This window comes from Panicum virgatum, chromosome 6K (assembly GCF_016808335.1).
Source record: "Panicum virgatum strain AP13 chromosome 6K, P.virgatum_v5, whole genome shotgun sequence".
NCBI classification, from domain to species: Eukaryota; Viridiplantae; Streptophyta; class Magnoliopsida; order Poales; family Poaceae; genus Panicum; species Panicum virgatum.
In genome coordinates, this window is record NC_053141.1 from 5,229,207 (window position 1) to 5,247,915 (window position 18,709).

General features: G+C 44.9%; 1 protein-coding gene across 2 annotated transcripts; it reads left to right on the forward strand.

The window, feature by feature from the left end:
- Positions 1–1,477: 1,477 nt before the first annotated feature.
- Positions 1,478–3,942, forward strand: LOC120711401 (F-box/LRR-repeat protein At3g59190-like). 2 transcript variants are annotated; one of them, XM_039996904.1, is made up of 5 exons: positions 1,478–1,535; positions 1,915–2,953; positions 3,083–3,253; positions 3,403–3,599; positions 3,690–3,942. In XM_039996904.1, the coding sequence occupies exons 2-4, from the start codon at positions 2,084–2,086 to the stop codon at positions 3,586–3,588; spliced, it is 1,227 nt and encodes a 408-aa protein (XP_039852838.1). In that variant the 5' UTR covers positions 1,478–1,535; positions 1,915–2,083; the 3' UTR covers positions 3,589–3,599; positions 3,690–3,942. The 2 variants fall into 2 exon arrangements, with proteins under 2 accessions (XP_039852838.1, XP_039852839.1); XM_039996905.1 differs by having other exon boundaries at positions 1,948–2,953.
- The last annotated feature ends 14,767 nt before the right edge of the window (positions 3,943–18,709 follow it).

Here is an 18,709-nt window from a genome sequence, read left to right on the forward strand (position 1 = left end):
AATCTATTGATTACTTTGCTATCAATTCTCAATCCAGCCTTTCCTATATAACCAAATAAAATACCGAGGACTTCCAATTGGCGAGGGAGTGAGTATAGATAGATATTTTGGCCCTGTTTAGTTCCCACTCCATAAACCCCGTAAACACAAAAAAACCATCACATCGAATATTTTGACACATACATGGAGTACTAAATGAAGTCTATTTACAAAACTTTTTGAATAGATGTGCTTAAATCGCGAGACGAATCTAATGAGACTACTTAATCCATGATTTACAAACAGTGATGCTATAATAACTATCCACTAATTATTGATTAATCATGTATTAATTAGCATCATTAGATTCGTCTCGCGATTTACAACCCATCTGTACAAAAAGTTTTGTAAATAGACTTCATTTAGTACTTCAAATTAGTAAAATTCCAACGAATTTTTTTTTGCCGAGTTGTTTCAGCTTAGCGTCGCCTCCAGGGTTCACCTTACCGACGGTAAAGCGATTTTCGCCAACTAGCGGTATCGGTAAACCGGCGGTAAATCGCCGAAAACCGCTAGAAACCGCTCGAAATGACAATTCAAATTCAAAAAACCGGTAACCGTTGTTTACCGACCGGTAATCGATGTTTACCGACCGGTAATCGATGTTTACCGACCGGTAACCGTCGTTTTTAACCGGTAAACACCGTATGACTTTGGAAAATTAAAAATTTTGGCAGCATTTCACCGTAATTTTGTAAATATCATTACTGATGGTATATATCAAACAATTATATAACATTTACACATACATAGAATAGAAGTTCATATCCATAAAAATAGAAATTCACATCCATAGTCCATATAGATCATCACAACAATAGTCCATGCAAATCATCACAATCATAGTCCTCACAAACCATCATCGTCAATATATATAATACATAGTAGTGGTTTCCGGTCCAAATGAACAAATGAACAAATGAAAATATATGTACATATTTGAAATATGAACACACATATATAAATATAGCTAAAATGAACAAATTAACATCCAACTACCATGAACAAATGGATCCATATAGCTAATATGAACACATGTTTTTGAATATAGCTACACAACAAATATCTAAAAATCAATGTAAAATCAAGAAATACTCACAATGCAGTGGTTTCTGGTCCAAACGCGCCGATTTCCGCTCGGAAAACGCCGAATACCGCTTGGGATTAGAGGATACCGCTCGGGATTACCGGTCCGAAAGTTTTTTTATTTTTTTGAGTGCCCAAACAGTCAAATATTTGAACATGTTCTATATTAGAATGATGTATGTCATCTCTACTTTCTTACCATATTTTTCCTTTTTTATTTCAAATATTTTTGAAAATTTTAAATTCGGGCGAAATTTTTCGAAATTTACTGCCGGTATGGATTGCCGCCTAGTAGCGGTATCGGTAAAAATCGACGGTAACCGGCGGTTACCGATCGGTAAGGAAAACACTGGTCGCCTCTCGTCTCCTTCGGTCGATCTAGGATCTCCTAAGTTCGAGCCGATTTCGAGGTATCCCCGTGATTCCTTTTCTGCCTTCGCTTTTTCATCAATATAAGAGCAAGAACTATGGTTGCGCCGGCACCTCGGCGAAAAGGAAGCCAGCTTGGCGTCCATTTAATGCTCCAGCAGCAGCTGCCGCGTGCGGTGCAGCGCAACGGCGAATGGGAAGCCAGCGGCGCAGCGCAGCGGCGAATGGGAGCGTCCCGCTTCTGCAGCCGCCCGCTTCGGCCGGCGTCTCGCGAAACGCCCGATTCCTTCTCTCTCTTGCTTTATCTCTCATCCAGCTCGGATTCCGCCGACGCCCCGTGGCCCATAATACTTGCTCTAATGGGGGATAGCTCTCCCTTCTCCCACGCATCTGCGAAAATGCAGCTTTTTCTTTGTGCAGATCGTGAAGTCCGTGTTCTTGAAATCTTGATAGGGTTTGTGTTTGCGAGAAAACATGTTGCTGCGCTGAGGTGCTTTGTGTCCTTCAATAAGCTGCAAGGTTCGGACGCCGTGGGTTTTGGATTGTTGCTGACAATTTCACGCCGTCTGCACACCATCTGTTCGATGGAATGGCCCTGAAGATCTCTAAGGCTATGGGCGTCGTGGGGGACAGGATCAGCGGGCTCCCCGACGAGCTGCTCCACTGTATTATGTCCTTCTTGCCGGCGAGGGATGCCGTGCGCACCTGTGTGCTGTTGCCGAGGTGGCACCGCCTGTGGGTGTCGACGCCGCAACTTAACGTCGACGCCGAGGGCTTCTCCTACGAGGATACATTCGTCAAGTTTGTGACCACGTTGCTGCTGCGTCGCGGTTGCACACCTCTGGACTCGTTCTGGCTCTGTGCCAATAGGCCTGGCATCTACCTTTATAATATTTATAACAGTGCCAACAATTGGATCTGCCATGCCCTCAGGAGCAATGTTCAGGTGCTGGGCATTGTCGAGCATTGGGCTACTGGAGATGAAGAGGAAGAAGACATGGAAGTGGTAGAGGATATGATGTTCAAAATTGACCACTATGCCTTCACTTCGTCATACTTGAAAAGATTGCATCTTTGCTGTGTTTCTGTCAGCAATCGGTTCACAAAGCAGCTCTTTTCTGGCTGCCCTGCACTGGAAGACCTGGAGATGATAAACTGTAATATCTATACCTCCGAGTTTTCCTCTGGCACTTTGAAGAACCTGACCATTGATTATGTTGGTTTACCACCGTATGAAAGACAGGGGAACAAACTTGATTTTGTGATAAACATGCCCAGTCTTGTCTTACTTTGCCTTGGAAGCCTTCTTTGTGAAATGCCTTCCCTAGTGGGCATGCAGTCGCTGATAACAGCCTCACTTTCCTTGGACCATCCATCGGTTATATTTGCTGATGCCTGTGACATTCTTGGAGCTCTTTCAAATGTCAAGAACATGGAGTTGCTATTTCCATGTGATGTGGTAAGCTTTATACAGAGTTGCAAAACTTGCAGGCTTGCAGCTACCCCTGTTTTAATGTTTGTTCTGCAGCGGTAGCCAGTTGTTTCTAATGTATTTCATCTTAATGCCCTTTGTCTACTGAGCTTGCAGGCTGGGAAATCTTCATTGCAAAGTGATATGCAGTTGTGTCGAGTGGTGTTTTCTAATTTGACAACTTTGTCTCTCAGTGATTGGTGCCTGCATGGTAACTGTGAAGCACTGTTCTATTTCTTTGAGCATTCACCTAATCTAGAGGAACTTACTCTGAAGATGAGGAAGCAGGTTAGTATCCACAGTATCCTCTGCACTCTGGCAGATAAAGCTATATCTATTCCATGAATTTCCTGATTGCAACTTATGTTCTTGACTGGCATGTAACTATTTCTGTAATTCTTTACTAAAAAAACTATTTCTGTTATTCTTTGTGACAGCTCGGTTTCCGTGATCATCTTAACTGGTTCCCTATTGTTGCTGCTGGTCCTGAAACATTCAATTGTGATAAGCTGAAGAAAATTGAAATCATCTGTCCAAAGCATGATAAAAGAGTGAGCAAGCTAGTGGCAATACTATTTGCCAAAATAATCTCTTCACCAGAAATTAGTATCAAACCGTTTTAAGATTCATCATGGTAAGTTTCTTCGTCTCTTGAAGCATTCCTTCGCAGTTTATGTCGGAGCGAATCCAAAGGCGCCATTTTTCACTTGTTATGGCCTTGTAGGTGCTGAATACTTCTGCAGTGGGATGATGACTATGGACGACAGCTTGGAAGATTATTTTGTGTTTTTCCTTGTTGCTCTTGAGTTCTGAATACTCTTGTTCACTGGTACGACGCCTGGCTGTGCGCCGATATAGCGGATCGCATCACATCCCTTACTGATGTACCGCTCGTAACATTTCTCTAATCTATCGCGTAGACTTTGCAATTTGCTTGGCATTCGAATGAGTAAGCATGTGTGTGCTGTGTTTTGTTCCAGCGTGTGGTTAATGCCTATGCATCAAAGATATATCCAGTTATGTACAATTCGGAGACCATGTCTCCGATCCGTTGGATCAGATAAAAGGTAATGTTTCGGCCTTCTGAGACGTGTTATGAGAGCTTTTGTATGCACATTGTCCCCGAGCCCACAAAGTGCCAAGTACATGCAAGTTTGCTAAAACATTTCAGGGAATTTTCTGCCAGGATCACGATTGTTAATCGCAATCACAGTTTAGAGGATATGTTTTACTCCGTAGTTTATTCTCAGTTGCTGCCTTGCTGCTATCAATCGGATTACATACTGTCCCATGATCACATCACAACAACATCGATCCTGCCGTCTGTCTGTGTTCTGACCTGATCACCTGAACATCCACTCTGGAATATCAAAAGAAAAACGCATAGGAACAATTGGATGTACATGCAGCAGGTAAGTTGTTCCTTTTAAAGAATGAAGACGAAGCAATATAAGGAACGACATACTGATCAGAATGAGCACACAGATTGATTCGTTGATGAGTTACCGGCTTACCGCTGACAAAACATGCCAAGCAACAGGAGAGTCCCAAGCCCTGCTTCATGAATGTTGCCATCCTGACTGTACTGATAAGGATTAACAAGTATCTATATCAACTCCAGCCCCCCATGGTTTGTATACATAGCACAAAATGGACCTAGTGATACCATAATAACTAATACGAGTACCAAATAGCACATTTGAATAATGCTTTATAACTAGTACACGTGTCATTTTTTTACAAAATAAAACACTTAAATCACGGCTGAATTAAATTATCTCGTTAATCCTCGGTACACACGCATGATTTGGTAGAAAATGCATCTTCATGATCTGCAGGGGGGGGGGACCGCCCTCATGGCATGTTCACGAAAGAATGAAGATCCTTCTCGCATAGCCCGAGAAAATTCCCCGAATCTCCACCTCATCCGTACACAGGGCATGTGACTTGTGAGAATGGGCGATCCGCGCTACACACGGGGATCAGCGACCAGGGCTGGGCCCAAATGTGCTTTGGCCATGGGCAGGCTAGGTTTTTTTTTTTGCAAATATAAGGGTTCGAGCCCTGGTCGGCTGGCAGGAACAACCCCTACCCAACCACTGAGCTTATCGCTCAGTTTGCATAATTTGCACCCACGAATAGGAGAAAGCATGTGGCCTCTTATTAGTCCTTTCTCGCATGCAGTACATCTTGTTCGTCCGTGGCAATGAATCTCGCACTCGATGCTATGAAAAAGAATTTTAGGGGTAGGTAAAGACCTATTTTAGGGGCATGTGTGCTACCTGCCCCTACTTCTCGCAGCTACAAATCGATATGCAGAGGTGTGTATAAATCGATTTATCGGGATGTATCATGGCCTAATCTGTCCCTATACAAATCGATTTGTAGGGGCGGGTGAGGGGCTCACCCGTCTCTACAAAATGATTTGTAGGAGCGGGTGAGGCCACGACCCGCCTTTACAAGTTAATTTCCAAAAAATAGAAAAATAGAAAAACTCAAAAATAGCAAATTTAAATTATAAAAAATATCCCAGATAAACCTCCACCACTACAAGCCCCCTCTATTAGGTACAATTTTATTTTGGCGAAATATGCACATTTGCATAAACTAGGATTTGAACCGCTTACCTTAAGACTCGTGTGTATCCTCCACCACACTACACAGTTACTTTGTGACTCTATGAGGTATGCTATTCATTTTCTATTAACTCTGAATTCGATTTGTAGGAGCGGGTAACGCCATCACCCGCCCCTAAAAATATTTTCCTATTTTATTGCAAAAAATTATTTAAATCTTTAAATATAGCAAATAGAGATAGAGATACAAACCATCGACACCGCTCCACACCAAGCCGGAGGATCGAAAACATGCCGACAAGCCACCGAAGCTCCAAGGGGCCGGCGCACCAAGATACGAGTGTGGTTCACTCTAGAACCAGCTCATAAGGCAGCAACACCTTGCTCTCTCACTCACTTAAAGCATCTTAAAGAGCTCTTGTATCCTTGATAAGTTAGCTAAAAAAACCCACAAAAAACTTGATCCAACGGCCTCTATTTTCCTCGGATCGCTATCCTAATCACTATTCCGTCCCTCCTGCTCGGCAAAGAAGCCGAGCCCCTCCTGCTCACCATCCCGCTCCCGCGCTCCCGGCCCCACCCTCCTGCGCTCCCTAGGACCTCGCGCAGCCGTGTCCTTCTCTGTCAGGCCTCCTTCCTGCTGCCTCCCCCATCCGCCAACGCTCCTCCCCCATTGTCGTGCTTCAATTTCACCCTCCTCTGTTCTTCACCACGGACAGGCCCACCTCGTCGATCTCCTCTGCGTAGGGGTGGTCAAGGGCCTTAATTTTTTGTCTAGATAATCTAAGGGCCGGGCCCTAAAAGGATCGGGCTCTATTCTTATTCAATTTTGAGCTAAAAAAATTAAGTACCAACTAGGATTGTGAAGAAAGCATTAGGGCCATGATCCATTATCACCCCTACCTCTGCGTGAGCAGAGCTCTCCATGAGCTCCCATGGCCGCAGCAATGGCCACCCTTAGCTGACCACCTTCCACCCCCTCTCCCATGCCCAAAACCACCAGAATGAAATCCCCTCACCCTCCACTCTCGCTCCATGCACTCAGCTCCGAGAAACAGGGGCCGGGAGCACCATTCCGGCGGAATCCTGACACTGCCACGGCACTGCCGCGAAGGACAACTAGTCGTCTGTTTCGCATGCTTCCTCGTCCTTCCAGTTAAGGATTCCAATGGGTCAGGTTTGGTTCGGGTGGAGTGTTTGGGCACTCAAAACTGAAACCCAAACTTAAAACGCGAATCTGACCCGAAGACCGATTCAGCTCGAAATCCATCCCCGAAACTGAAACCCGCGAATACCCGAAACCCGCTTTGTATGGCAATATAGTAAGAGAAATAAGTACTTCTTATAAACATATACAAGATATATATAATATTTACATGTATAAACAAGAAGCAATAAATAGTACATAATTTCTAAGTCAACTTAGAATAAATGTAGTAGTCTAAGTAAACAAACTTATTGCTAAGTATACTATAAAATATGAGTTTTTACTCCAAACAGTTATCTATTGGGTATCCACAATGGGTGAAAAACCCAACCCGAAAACCGTGGGTGAAAAATCATCTCCGAACCCGAACCTGCTAAACCCAAAACCCACGGATATCCGACCCGAAACCGAACCACTGCCATCCTTACTCCCAGTTAAGAGTTAACTTTCCTGGGCCACAAAACAAGAGGGCCGCAACCCAATTGCAATACGCAAGGCACAAAACACACCAGCCCAGTTGCCGCTCGCGGTTCGATTTTGGATTTAGAGAAGCTATTGGATTTCATCACTTTTTTGCTAGCTATTTCATTTTACATAATAGCTAAACCAGGATTTTAGCTATTCATGGATACAAGAGCTCTTTGGAGATGCTCTTGAGAGCTAATCTAACACTAACACTCTAAAAAGTGTGCTAAGGACTAAAGATGTGATCAATTTGCACTCTTATAGCTTGGAGAACTTTTCTGGTGTGGGTGTAGCTTCTTTAGACTCCAGAACCTTAACGGACCCGGGGTGAGACATATTTATATAGGCCAACTACTCAAAGGAGGCGTTGCTCCAACGCCTAGAAAAAACACGCTAAACCGACACCTATGCATGAGAGATGTCGGTTCAACTAGTCAACCTATCCCAACAAGTAGCCATCGGACTTCTGACATGCACCTGCTGCTGACGTTGTTCACTGATGGTTGGCCGACGTTATGTCGGTTTAACCGATCACGAAGCGTTCTTCTTCTGCAGCCAAACAAGCTATCTGTACATGGATACGACCAATTCACCGACGCGTTTTGACTTAACACGCCGGTTTAGCTGGTCGGACATGGTTTCCTTCACTTGGCCTTCAGTTGCACCGACACCTTATACAAACTGAGGGTCAGTTTAACCAGTCGCAGTTGGTCTTCTTCACTTGGCCCAACAATGCACCGACTCTCTTATTTTGTATGCCGTTGGTTTAATCGATGCCCTACTTGTTGCTGAACTCATCCAATTCTGTATTTCTTTGAGTTATTTCTTGTTTTGCTAGGGCTTTGCACTTCATCCTTGACCTAATATCATTCACTTGACAAACTTATTAGTTAAGTGATGATGTTGTCACATGATCACCAAAATCACAAATAATGATCTAATGGGGCAATGTTCTTTACACAATACATTGTAAAATGAGTTTCATCTATGGTTTCATTTGTGTTTTATTGATGTGGCACTCTTGGAAATAACAAAATAAAACTACCCACTGGAATTATAAAGAATTCCAATGGCCACGCATGCCGTAGTAGTACGCAATACAAAGAGGCGAAAATAACAAACCTTGAGTGATGCAGTGGAGAGTGGCATACGGACCTTAATTGCATGCAGGGGTAGTAGAGTCGAAAAATAATTAAAAACCCTGCCCAGAATGGTAAAAGCTAAAAGCATCCAGTTTTACAACCCAATCATCTTTTGTAGAAGGGTGCTATAGTAAAGTTACCATTTGCCATTTATACTGACGCGGTTTTTTCTTTTTTATATTTTTTAAAAATAAAATTTTCAAAAATATATGTCCATTTTGAAATATTTCAAAAATACCCCCGGTCGCCCCCCCATAGGGCGACAGGCCTTAAGTGTAATTTTTTTTCAAATTCGCAATGAGGTCCCTGGAAGAAAAAAAAAAGCCCTGTCGCCCCCCCAACGGGCGACAGGGGCCTGTCGCCCACCCCTCGGGCGACAGGGGCCTGTATATTCTCTTTGTCATTTGAGCCTGCCATATGCCGCCATTCCCTTTACCATTTGAGCATAAAAATTCAGGAAAAAAGAGAGGGGTGAGAAGAAGAAAAACGGCGAAGCTCTGCCGAATTGCGTACTTTTTGAAATGGTGGAAGGGCACTGCTATTGGGTTACGTATGTCTGGGCAAAGAATGCCACATTTGGGAAACCCGTGATCGCCGTGCTGAGCAGTGGCAACCTGTGATCTCGTACTCGCAGCTAGATACACTATGGTTCCTATTTTGAGCTATTCGAGCGTGTAGTCGTCATCATCGCCGGCAGGATCTCGGCCGCTAACTCCTACCGCACCTAACTTTTCCTTCATTAATTCACGGGAAAAAATCGCAAGAACTTCCCTTATTTCACGAGCATTATGGAACCCACAAACATAATAAGTTCACATCAATAGTATCTATAGAAACAAATGACAAGTAAACTACCACAATCATAAACATCGGATACAAATAAGCGGTCCACAGCTATCTCATTACAAATAAACATCAGAGATACAAACATCAGATACATCTAACCACCCCTAGACCGTCGGACCCTCTTAGCCCTCTGCTGGGCACGGACATGGCCCTCGGAGTAGGTGAGAACATCCGGAGACCTCACCTGTCGCTACGCGCAAGGGGCTGCGGTGTCTGCTGCTGAGAGATCCCAAGTGGTGCTCCTCCTAGCTGTGAATACCCCAAGACATCGGGGTCACCTTGCGCGGCAGGCTCTTCTGGACTCAAGCTGTCGAAGTCGTCTAAGGTGAAGGTCTCGTTATCTGGTCGAAAGGAGGAAGAAAAAGGTCCGGTGCCCGCATGGGGGTAGAATCCTACGCAGAAAAATGTGGATGTTAGCGTACGCTCGTATATTTTGTCATGACATGTAGAAACCGAAATACGAAACATAAACTAACCTGTGTAGGCCGGTATCTGTGGCCCCGGTACCATCCCTGGATACGGTCCGCCAACTGGTGCTGTCCCTCTAAACATTCCAGTATGGCCGAACGCAGTAGCTGGATCGTATCCTGTATGTGATATTAGTAAATATGTAGGAATACTAGATGTAATTTTAAAGAGATATGTACGTTACCTGCACTTGGGAAGAACTGCGACGTCGGCCCGTGCATGGTCGACGGACACGGGAACGACGACGAGGCCTGAGACGACCCGTGGCTGTCTTCGTACTACACACGGCTTCCGAAGTTGTGCACTACCTGACGCAACTGATCACACTGCCTCGACCATGCCTCTGTCTGCTCAAACTGGGTCATTGGGGATCCGGCACGTACCATCGTCAAGTAAGTCGAGCAGTCCGTCTCCATCATGTTGCAAAGGCGAAGCTGCATCAATTCAGTAAAGGTACAGTTACAAACACATGAATTATCTTATGAATATGATTATATATATATATGCAAATATGATTAAGAGACTCACTGCGCCAGCTAGTGCCTCCACGTGGTGCCGGCCATAGCCATCCTGAGGCCTCGCCTGGTGTGGCTGCGGGTGAGTGTCAACAAAAACCAGACGAGCCCGAGTCCGGGGTAAGTACCAGGTGAGGTAAGCCCTAAAGGCGCTGTCTGTGTGTGGTCCTGTTGGATGGACCAAGTGCTCGTCTGCCTGTTCCCATTGGTCCACCCACGGCTGGATCTTGGTGATCCAATCATCAGAGCACGGCAAGCCACTCCTTGACAACCTACAAAGTGGACCACGAAGAATCGTTAGATTCGACACGAATGTATGAGCCAAGTTCATTCATAATTACCTGTGGTCCTGGCGACTGACACGCTCTAACGCGGTGGGCACCGGAAACTCCTGGCGCTGCCCAAACTGTCTCCTGACTCTCCAGGGGCAATATGCCTCAACCGCGATGTCATAAACCAGGACGGCGGAAGTAAGCCACAGGCTCGCATTCGCGGAGCAGTGCGAAGACAGGCCTGCTGGTGCACGGGTAGGCACAGCCTCTGGGCTGTAAGGCTCCCAGACAACGTCCTCGGGCGTCAGCATGTCGAGCTCTGAAACAAACTCAGGATATGCGCGTCTAACCTGCGCATGCGCCCAGGACCTCTGCATTCGGAATAAGTAACATTAAAAGTGCGCTAATGTATCATGTAACAATGAATAACAAAATTAGATGTATAAGAACGCACCTGACGCCAGATCCAGATAGTTCCCATAGTGGGCCTCTCGTCCTCCTCTTCGCCGTACATGCCCCCGTGGTAAGGCTCGTGGCTGACCAGGGGCCGACCAACAGCTAGCCTCTCGTATGACCAAAGCTGTAGCAGTAGTGGGCACCCTGCCAAGATAGCGTTCCCATGTGACTTCATGCAGCCGTCGCAGAGTCCACGGTAAGTGGCTGCAAGTACCGCCTCACCCCAGCTGTAGGGCGGTACGTCCTCGTCCCCATCCGCAATCTCCCGTACATACGGAAGTAGAATCCTATCGACCGAGTTGCCATGAGTGTTGTTGAACATGATGTAACCAAACAACCAAAGTAAGTACGCCTCCAGCGATCTGGTCACACTATACTCGTCTGCATCCGCAGCCAACAGGGCAGGCTGCATAAACAATTAAGATTAATGGTTTCAACTGTCAATGGAACATTTGAATTGTAACAATTAAATTTATATTTGGAATGAATATGTACTGTAAACTGTAGGAACCAGGTCTTCGAAGGACCTGCTGCTCGCGGGTGCGGGTTGATCGGACCTGCTTCCTCCACGCGGTCAACCAGGGCAAAACGGGCCTCCAGCTCATCCTTCCACGAGGCCGCCACCACACGCGGACCTACAGCCTCCCCGACGATAGGGAGACCGAGGAGGTAGGCCACGTCCTGCAGCGTAGGAGTCATCTCCCCACACAGGAGGTGGAACGTGTGTGTGTCCGGCCTCCATCTGTCAACGAGCGCCGTCAGGAGGGATCGGTCGAGCTGAATAGGCCCAACCTCGACAAGACGGCTCAGAGTCAGTAGACCGGCCTCACGTAACCTGAAAATAAACAAAAATGTCGAAACAAAGGAATACCGACGAATACATAAGTGATAAACAATAATATTTCATTACATACCGGTCACACCAATCGTGGTGTATAGAGATCGCCTCCCCGGGTGGACGAGGACGTAGCACCTCTAGGGCTCGGTGCTCAACAGCTGCAAAGTAAGACCTGTGGCTCGAGTCGATCACTGGGTCTAGCAAGGAGTCCATCTCCATACCTGCATTCAAAAATATATGAGAACACATAGGTAAATATATATTTCATACAAACTGGACACATAGGTACAATAATAATTCATTACATACCTGCAATATTTCATTACTACATATTACAAATAATGAAATACAATTGTGGATCATGACACCGAATGCCTTCCACGAGCAATTCTCGCCGATGCTCGTCTGAACGTAGGAGGTGCTCCATCTCTGGGATTTCCGGAAGGACCGACGTCAGCAGCATCGTGAAGTGCATTCTGAGGACACTTCTTGTAGTTGTGACCCAATGCTCCACATTGGCTGCAACGCTTTTGTGCCTTGCTCGCTTCCGACTCGTCCATACCATTCCGAATACGACGTGTCTGACGACGGCCTTTGCCTTTCTTAGTGGCTGGATCAGGAATAAACATCTTATTCTCATTATCCTGAGTGAAAGGCCCCACAATTCCAATCCCGTATACCTCATGTCCCCAGGTGGATACAGCTGCTTCCTTGCTGAAGTACGGTGAAACAAATACTCCTGGCTGCAACGCAGACTCTGCACATGCCGCAATGAGATGGGAGCATGGCAAATGCAATAACTTAGGTTTCATGCAGGAGCAGAAGGCTTTGCCATCAACTGTAATCAAACTCTCCTGTACCACCCAATCTCTACGGATACCACGACCACTTCTATCCTTGTATAGAACCTCAAATCTATGCTCCATTGTACGTGTCGATATGACGCGGTGCAGTTTGGCCTTTTTCAATCTTCTCTTGCATATATTGTGTCACTCTTTTGCAAAACTGAATTTGGGGGTTGCTGATGTTTATGCTTGCGGCCGTGTAACGCTCTCTGAAATACTTCATGCACCCATACATGATGAACTCAACAATTCCCACAAGAGGAAAGGCATGACAAGAACGCATAACCATATTGAAACACTCTGCATGGTTCGTTGTCTGAATACCGTACCGTATTCCGTTGGTATCATAAAGGAATGACCATTTCTCCTTAGGTGCACCTCGAATCCAGTGTGAAAATGGCTTCTCAATGGAATCCCTAGCCTCTGCAGCCTGACTCATGCCTGCTCCTGATGCCCTTTCCTTCACTAGCTCTGCAGTCAACTGATCAAGCATCTGCCATAATGCATTGAATTTTCTCTGTTGATTTTGGGTGCACAACCTCTTAAACAGGTTCTTAAGATCCTTGTTCTTGAAGTGCTCATAGAAGTTTGCACCCATATGCCTAATGCACCACCTGTTTTGGACATCGGGCCACAATGGAGGCATTGTCGCAGTTCCACGTTGCAATTTCAGTATTGATTGCAGGATACCTGCATGCCTATCACTAATAAGGCACACATCTGGGCGTGCAACAACAACATGAATCTTCACTCGTTCAAGGAACCAATACCAACTGTCTATGCTCTCATTCTCAACAAATGCAAATGCGAGCGGAACTATTTGGTTGTTGCAATCTACACCGATTGCGGTGAGTATCTGACCTTTATACCTTCCAGTCAAAAATGTGCCATCAATGCAGATCACCGGAAGACAAAACTGAAATGCTCTAACACAAGCACCTATGCAAAAGAAGGCTCGTTGCATAATTCTTTGTCCCCTAGTCACGGCTGGTACGAGGTATGTGTCATAAAAGCTTTCAGGATTTCTAGCAGCAACCTGGGATAACATACGAGGTAGGTTATCATATGATGCCTCGTATGTGCCGAACCGCATCTCGAACACCCTTTGTTTAGCCCTCCATGCCTTCAAATAACTGATGGTGTACTGGTAAGTCTGCTCAATGTGTCGAACAATCATTTTTGGCTCATAATTAAGATTGTCCATAATAAACCCATACATTTGCTTTGCAACAAAGTCGCATGATATATTGCGATGCGAGGGAAGAACTTCTGACAGCAAACAAGTGTGCTCTGTCACAATGAAACATTTCCAGTTCGACTTCCATTTTCCCTTGAATGCATGTACTCGCCATGGACATCCATCATTCACACACTTCACCTCATATTCTTTACTGCCAGACTTTACGACTCTGAATTCTCGTTTCAATGATATTGCCCATAGTCTCACAGCATCTTTTATGGCTTCAATGTTTGGATATGTTGCACCTTGCACTACCTCATTCCCTCTATACTCCCACTCCTGATTTCATACATCTTCTGCGACATGACTGCCAAAACCATGCTCCTTCCACTCTTTTGGCAATGAGTAATGCTCGTCATCAGATGAGCCCTCATATTCTTCCATCTCTATTGCGGTTTGATCTTCTGCCTCCATCTCATCCACAATGCTATGTATCCTCTCTCCCTCATCAGTAAGGCCCTGTGGTCCCATGTTTTGGTTCTCTGACTCTTCTGACTCATCTTGCTCAACATAATTGGTCTCTCTTCGAATACTCGGAGTTCCTTGATCTGCACAATGTTGGATTTCATTTTCTGTCTTCTCCCGGATTTGAACAAGAATGGCCAGAGGCCACCCACGCTCTAGAGCTGCTTGCATGTACTTCTGCCAGTCATCAGTGCTGTGTATCATCATCAATTCCCATAATTCACTTTCTACCTCCCAATTAACAAGAGACTGGACTGTGATCACATGTGTCAACGGATCAACATGGAACCCACGCTGCAGCCACTTACATATGGAACCAAAACTCCTTTCCAGAGGTTTATCTATGCCGCTAGATGTGCGCTTAAAGGCAGAAAGATCTACTCCATTTAGCCCATACATAACATTGTATTCACCATAAAATACTTGAAACTGCATCTTGCTCAACATATCTGTATATCACATAATACTTATCGAGTTATACTCTTTACTTCACTAACTTATTCAATAATCCGTAAAAACTAAGTATGAAATTCAACTACAACGTATAAGTATTCATAACTACGTGATGACACTCAAATTCTATACTGCATATGCCAAATTCTATTCTAAATCATAATTAATTTATAAACACGTCTCTAATAGTACTGCAATTGTAATAATAAATGCGTAGAACTAATTTTCTAAACTAATTTACTACTACGTAACTACAAACTAAAGTATCATTGAACTCCTACTTAAATGGTTCTACTATAGCACTAATTAAATTAAATTACTCACCCCTACTTAAATTACTCATATTTAAATACGTAGTACTTAAATATAACAATATATAAACTAAATATACTAACCTGCAGATCACAAGTGCTGAATCCGGCAGGGCCTCGCCGCTTTCCTTCTCCTCACTCCTCTCTTTTTTTCTGGATTTTTGGTGGAATTTTCGGGCTCAAATGAGGAGGGAAGGGGAGGGTTGGAGATTTTATAGGGGGGATACCCCGGTCGCCCGAGGGGGGGCGACAGGCCCCCCTGCCGCGCCCGTGGGACTTTTTTTTCTTCCAGGGACCTCATTGCGAATTTAAAAAAAAATTACACTTAAGGCCTGTCGCCCTATGGGGGGCGACCGGGGGTATTTTTGAAATATTTCAAAATGGACATATATTTTTGAAATTTTTATTTTTAAAAAATATAAAAAGAAAAAACCGCTATACTGACTAGCAGCTCAGGCCTCGCTGTTTGCACTTTTTCATCTACTACTGGTGCTGGAATCCTTAATTTCCGTATGGGTGATAATTTTTTTTGACGGTTTTTGTGGAAAGACACATTGTTCGGCTCACGCTTTATTTTGTCCTTTATTTCAAGGGTCCTTCTTGTCTTCATGGGTTCGGCTCGACGACCCAACTCACACCTTAGATCCTCCTTTCCAGGAAAGGTCTCCCAGTCACAAGTTCTTCCCTCCTACACAATATCAAATGTATTAGCCAACTGGATGACAAACAAAAAAGATAAACAAGCATGAAAGGTAAAATAGTGATTTACCCAAAATAGTCCGAAAGAGTTGCCACAATACCAACCGTACCCCAACTCCGTTGGAACGATACCCCTTCGAGCCAAAATGCCACATTTGCAACGTGGTCTTGGAGCCCTCTCACATGACCATTTCTCCTTACCACTCTCAAATTCTTTAACTTACTCTTCAGTATAGTACCAGTGTCTCTTGGGGCCATAGATGTACTCTTGAAAGTCACAAAAAGATCATCCATCCTGCATGAAAAAAGGAATACGCAACATAAAGATACTTGGTTAAATAATAGGTGATGCTAAACCAATTCAAAACCGGAGCTACCGAATCTTACATGAGTGGTTAGCCTGCAACGGAAGAATGGAGTGAATTTTTTTTGGGAGCTCAAGGTTGGGATGCTGCAGCTTGCAAGGATGTCCACAGTAGCAAAAGGGAGGGTTCTCCACGCGGATGCATGATGTCGCCTGCTTTTCTTCATTGGTCATTGGAGGAGGATAAGATGGAGGAGGCACCCACATCTTGAACTCATTGAGTGGCTTTGTCCCATCCTTATCATGTGGGAAAAGCCGAATACTAGGGTCAAACTTGTCTGGTCCATCAGTCCATTGAAAGAACATACACGGCTTTGTGAAGTAATATGTATCTCTTCTGGCACTCACAGTGTTCATTTCCCACTTAATTGAACACATGCAGTACGGTCTACTGGCTGTAGTCGGCCACCTATATTGCTTCACCTCTGCCGGAATACCGCATTCACAATTGAGACAGGTAGTGCAGGTGGGACACGGGCATCCTCGCATGAAACTGTAGGATATTGTATCTCAACCTTACATTTGCGTTCCGCCATCAACCTGAAGACAGTGTCATTATTGGACCACCAAAAAAATTAAATTCCACTACTCAATTCTAGAATACATATTATTCGATGCATGCACGTACTACCTCACGTCCAAAACGCGAGCAGAGAACCATCTACGTATAATCTAAACCTATAATCATGAGACAACTATCAACTACAAGACATCCTTGAAACAATGGAGAAGTATCGAAAATGTCGACATCCTCTATCATATTCTCAAACTCTCCATTTTTCTTAAACATATCCCGTGAAAGAACTGAACTAATTCATCCTTCTACAAAGAAAACAACTACATAAATAAATCCATAGAGCCTATTATCCATGAATGAAACTCATATGATCCTTCCCGCTACTCAATCCTAGAATACGTATTAATCAGTGCATGCACGTACTACCTCACGTTCAAATCGCGAGCAAAGTACCATCTACGTGTCATCTAAAACTCTAATCATGAGTACACTATCAAGTACAAGATTATTTATCAAATCAAGACCCAAACCCTAATCACCTTGAACCACTAATAACTACTAATGTACATGGTCAAACAAACAGAAAATAGGGGTAATACCTTAGGGAAAGGATGGGGAACGATTTGCCCCACTTTTCCCCCCGCAAAACACCGGATTTTGGGGGGACCGGGCCGGGGGGGGGGGGGGGCACAAGAAGGAAAGAAAGGAAGGGTGTGGGAGAAAGGGCTGTCGCGGGCCCAAGACAAAGGCCCTGTCGCGCCAGCCCCGCGTGGCGCGACAAATTCGTCGCGATAGGGCCGCCCACGTCAGCTCCCACGTGGCGTAGGGCCGGCTCACCAACCAGCGTGGCGGGTCTGTCGCACCAGCCGTAGTGGCGCAACAGAGGCTACATGTCGCGCCATTACGGCTGGCGCGACCAAATAAGCTATGGCACACAAATATATCTACAAACAGGTTAAACTTAAAATATTATTTAACAAAGGTTAAATATAAAAAAATTTGTTTCGTGAAAACACCAGGGCCGTGCCGGCATAAATCGGGGCCCTGTGCGAAATTCTGAAGTGATGCCTACTAGACTAACCATCCTTATGTTTTTTGCTGCCAGAATCATATTTTCTAGATCGATTTGCAAAAAATATGGCTTCAATCGATTGTTTTCTAACATAAAGATGAAAGAACAAAATTATAATTAATCCATTAAAGACTCAAAGGATACAAGTATATATGTATATCAACACAGTTCGGGAATTAAAAGAAATATCTATTTACCTTCTCCTTAAGCCAATCAATTGCGTGAAGAGTTGAAATTGCCGACCTGTCGTTGCTGAATTCTCCGCCTGCCCTGGGGCCGCCGGCCGGCTGCTGCACCGCGTCGCCGTCGCAAACTGGCGATCATGGCCTCGGCGGTGACACGGTATTGCCTGCCTTGCCGTCTGGCATCTGCCTCGATAGCTCGGCCCTTGGTGTCGTGACTCGTGAAAAATAAGAACTGAAGATGAATCGGCACAGTATTAGAGGAAGACGGCACGACAACTAAACTAGCGGGCGGCGGGCGTCAGGACTCCTCAGTGTTGCGGGCCTTTTTGTTTTGTGCAGGGCAGGGGCGTGGCATACGTCCGTTTTACCATTTGCATTAGAACCGGTCAAATAGGAAGGATGTAAGGAGTTAATGGCCTGCTACAAATTCTGGGGCCAAAAAAATGGGGGCCTGTGCAGCCGCACACGGCTGCACGCCCCCGGGGTACGGGCCTGGAAAACACACAGGGAAATAGTGTCACCCATAAGAATTTGATAATTACCCTCTCGGTTAGAGAAAAATACACAGGCAAATTTTAGTACCAATAGAGAATTTAGTTAATACCCTGTCGGTGTTTGAAAACACACTGAAAAAAAATACTTGAACCGAAGAAATTGATCTGAATTTTTTTTGGGCCGAACGGGCGCCGGTCAATCTTGGCGCCCTCCGTTTTTCCTTTCGCGCCATGTTTGGCGCGCTCGTTTCCCCCGCCCACGCACGAAGAGAAAGACGGCTGTGCCCAAATGAAGCGAAACCAGCGTGAGCAAA

Bases quoted from the DNA above. Each gene is read 5' to 3' on its own strand.
- LOC120711401 (XM_039996904.1), top strand. From the start codon at position 2,084: ATGGCCCTGAAGATCTCTAAGGCTATGGGCGTCGTGGGGGACAGGATC. The intron at 2,954-3,082 runs GTAAGCTTTATA...CTGAGCTTGCAG, and splicing joins TGCTATTTCCATGTGATGTG to GCTGGGAAATCTTCATTGCA. The intron at 3,254-3,402 runs GTTAGTATCCAC...TCTTTGTGACAG, and splicing joins CTCTGAAGATGAGGAAGCAG to CTCGGTTTCCGTGATCATCT.